Source organism: Salvelinus sp. IW2-2015, unplaced genomic scaffold, assembly GCF_002910315.2.
Source record: "Salvelinus sp. IW2-2015 unplaced genomic scaffold, ASM291031v2 Un_scaffold8099, whole genome shotgun sequence".
Lineage (NCBI taxonomy): Eukaryota > Metazoa > Chordata > Actinopteri > Salmoniformes > Salmonidae > Salvelinus > Salvelinus sp. IW2-2015.
In genome coordinates, this window is record NW_019949359.1 from 10,596 (window position 1) to 11,429 (window position 834).

Below are 834 nucleotides of genomic sequence, written 5' to 3' on the forward strand. Positions count from 1 at the left end.
TTTTAAGGATAGTAAAACAATATATAAAAAAGGACTTGGGATGCCTTAAAACATATACACATACTTACATATTTATATATATATATACACACACACACACACACACACACACACACACACACACACAACTCTCAAAACATTTAATTAAATAAGTAAATAGGGGGGAAAAAAGAAGACATTTAGAAGACAAATAGGGGGGAAAATTCAACATTTGTATAAATATAACCCTCTGTTGAACATCCTAACAAGCCAGAACACCGAAAATTGATTGGAAAATGCATGGTAATTAATACCCGTGCTGCAGTGTTCGCTCGGCTATACAGGTCTACTCTTTTCTATCCATAGCTTCAAGCCTCACAGTAGAAATGTATCATCACTGAATTCWGTGTGTGATGGTTACAGTTACAGCTTCAGGTCACTGTGTCCCAATCATGCTTATTTGTTTCCCCCCCCAGATTGCCTTTTCCATGTTTGGTGTCTATGTGCTGATTGATGACAAGAACGTCCTAGATGCCCAGAAGGTCTTTGTCTCCATGGCTCTCATCAACATTCTGAAGACCCCACTGAGCCAGCTACCCTTTGCCATGAGCACTACCATGCAGGTGAAATACAATGTCCAGTATTCAACAGACCAAACCAATGTATAATGCTTTGTGCTGCTGTTCTAAAAAAAAAAAATCTTTGAATTTTAGGCCATTGTCTCGCTGAAGCGCTTAGGGAAATACCTGTGTTCTGAGGAGCTGAAAGACGACAATGTAGCCAAGGCCCCTTTGAGTACTGGTAAGAACACCTACTGGTGCCATGTATGTTGACATACTTGACCTATAACTTTTA

General features: G+C 39.4%; 1 protein-coding gene across 1 annotated transcript in view; it reads left to right on the top strand.

Moving 5' to 3' along the window:
* The window catches only part of LOC112079467 (multidrug resistance-associated protein 1-like), a gene marked incomplete at its 3' end in the record, with an annotated part of 8,502 nt that extends 7,722 nt beyond the window's left edge, over window positions 1-780 (top strand). Inside the window, exons 6-7 of the mRNA XM_024145411.2 lie at window positions 456-602; window positions 693-780. Of these exons, the coding sequence (XP_024001179.1) occupies window positions 456-602; window positions 693-780 (235 nt within the window). The remainder of the gene's footprint in view (window positions 1-455; window positions 603-692) is intronic.
* Window positions 781-834: the final 54 nt, after the last annotated feature.